This window comes from Penaeus japonicus, unplaced genomic scaffold (genome assembly GCF_977035675.1).
Source record: "Penaeus japonicus unplaced genomic scaffold, GWHDUDI00000001_assembly GWHDUDI00000004, whole genome shotgun sequence".
Lineage (NCBI taxonomy): Eukaryota > Metazoa > Arthropoda > Malacostraca > Decapoda > Penaeidae > Penaeus > Penaeus japonicus.
The window spans coordinates 19,539,765-19,542,264 of record NW_028234406.1 but is presented as its reverse complement, the minus strand read 5'-3'; the positions used below and the strand labels follow the sequence as shown (position 1 = coordinate 19,542,264).

Below are 2,500 nucleotides of genomic sequence, written 5' to 3'. Positions count from 1 at the left end.
ACACACACACACACACACACAAATATATATATATATATATATATATATATATATATATATATATATATATATATATATATATATATATATATATATATATATATATGTATGTATGTATGTATATATATACACATATATACATATGAATATATACATATACAAATATTACTTTACTAATATATCTACGTATGTATAAAGAAAGACACAAGTAGGTCGCTGCATACAGAATAGCATAGAGAATCCCTCAACCCAAACACGGATATTTGTGAGCGATCGCTTAAGCCTCACACCCAATTCTTAACTTCTCGGGGCTTTGAAAACCTTACAAGTGACCCTTACCTACAAACACTGTATACTGTTGGGTTTCGCTACTTTTTTGTATCCTATACTTACTTTTTATTCGATTTTTTTTCCACACATATTTTTTATACCTGGCTTGAAAGTATTCAAAAACTTGTGCTGTAAAATCATAGGTTACCGGAATGAAAAATAAATAAGTTCAATGAGCTAACATTATGAAGGTTATCTTTCACCTATAAGTATCTACGCATGAAATATCTACGGACAAAAATAACCAGAATAAGTCCCTAACATTTCCCGTTGGCAAGTTAAGGTAACTGTAAAGATGTGACAGATAAGGTTTACCCATTGTTTATGTCTTGACAGAGCATTCCTGTGGTTTGACTTCTCACAGGATTTCTCTCGGTGTCCTTACCTTGGAATTTAGTTCCGACTTATAGAAGCAATATATATATATTTTTTTTCCAAAAGCATTATCATAAAATCCAAAAAAGGAAATCCCGAGTTATAATATTTCATACATAAAAATGATTCGGAAGTAAAAATAAGGCGAAAGTAATAAGATGTAAAAAGAAATGTTAAGAATATAAGTTCTATTCGTGCAAACGGTGGAATACATTGTTGTTTGGTCATATATTAATCTCACACCCGGGGGAGTGTAATGTAAAAACGATAAAACAATGATGTAGCGTTCTGAATCTGTAGTTGGTATACAATTTTAGGTATACAAGCTATCGTTACTGTAAATTATCAGAAAAAAAAGAAAACTATAAACAGAGCATGAATGATAGATTGGTAAATTAAAAACTATTGAGTAACCAGAAGACTTATAAATGGAGTTGGAAAAGAAAAGACACTATAAAATAACCAGTAAATGTATGGAAAGCATGTCAGACGAAAATCACAGAATATACAAAGGTTTCGAATAGGAAAAGAGAAAATGAAGAGAGTAATAAGCGGAGTAACTTTGGAATCTAAAAATAGACCGATGGCCCTAGGCAAATGCACGAGGAAAACGGAGTGGCCTATCGGTGACGTTTGGTCCCGAGAGGAAAGACGGGATAGGGAAAAAAACGCTTTATATACAATTTCCATGATCGCGAATACCAGGACTTGTTTTTCGCGTCGTTCAAATGTTCCTCGGCTACGGAACCGCTCGTCAACATTTTCCTCATTCACAAACCTCACATGTATTACATATATGATGAACATAATATATACACAACACAAAGAATGCAAAATAAAAAAGTGACGCAAAGAAGGTAACAAAAAATACAGCTGCTATAACAGACCTAAGATTTATCTGCCCATTTTGCTACTTCGATCACTAAGCCACGCCATTTCCTACCTTATGAGATCCTAGAATTTGACCGACGAACTTTTGCAGCTCCGCGAGAGAATCGTCCTTCGGCATCACATAGCTTGCATCGGAGGACTTTGTTGCGTGGGAGGGTCGGGGGTTACTGGGCTTGTGGGCGTGACCACCTTGTCCCCCCTGGTGAATGAGTTCCTTAACGTGGTCGACCAGCGAAGCGTGGTTCCACATGAGCGGGGATTCCATGCGGCGCTTAAAGCATCCTGGAAGGAGTGCCAAATCAAAGGAAACGGAGAGGGAGTTTCCTCTACATTCTGATTATCCCCTGATGAAAAAAAAAAGTAGCAAGAATTTGTCTTGCGGAGATTAGATGTGGATGGCAGAAAAGATGAAGGAAAATGATGATGGCAGCATCTGACCTTATGGGAGTGGTGCAGGCAGAGGCAAACCCTTTCAAGTCTATGGTGGTCTATGTCGACGGTGAAACAGGATCAGTACAGTTTGCAATATGCAGAGGATGTGATTTTGGAAGCAAAGTTAAACTCATATTATCACTATGAATTGTGCGTCACCCAAGTCTTATAATTTCCATTACTTACTCTGTACAAAAGCTACATGATAATATCCAGGGATCATCACTCGCTCTTTATATGACCACTGATATAAAAACCTCTCTTTACCTTCTAAATACGACATCCAGATAAAGTAGGCACAAATGAAAGTAGAAATGCTCAGACTTTACTGACTTGTTATGCCTATTGAGTGAAAATATGAGTGGAAATATGTCACAGATATACATATAGTGCATAATCAATTCACTGAAATTTAATGTTTATGTATATCTATGTTTTTTTCCGGTAAGAGATATCATTAGGTAAATTTTCT

General features: G+C 35.8%; 1 protein-coding gene across 1 annotated transcript in view; it reads right to left on the bottom strand.

The window, feature by feature from the left end:
• The window catches only part of LOC122254016 (uncharacterized), a 12,166-nt gene that overhangs the window by 9,202 nt on the left and 464 nt on the right, over window positions 1–2,500 (bottom strand). Inside the window, exon 2 of the mRNA XM_086535716.1 lies at window positions 1,649–1,878. Coding sequence (XP_086391842.1) covers window positions 1,649–1,878 — 230 coding nt within the window. The remainder of the gene's footprint in view (window positions 1–1,648; window positions 1,879–2,500) is intronic.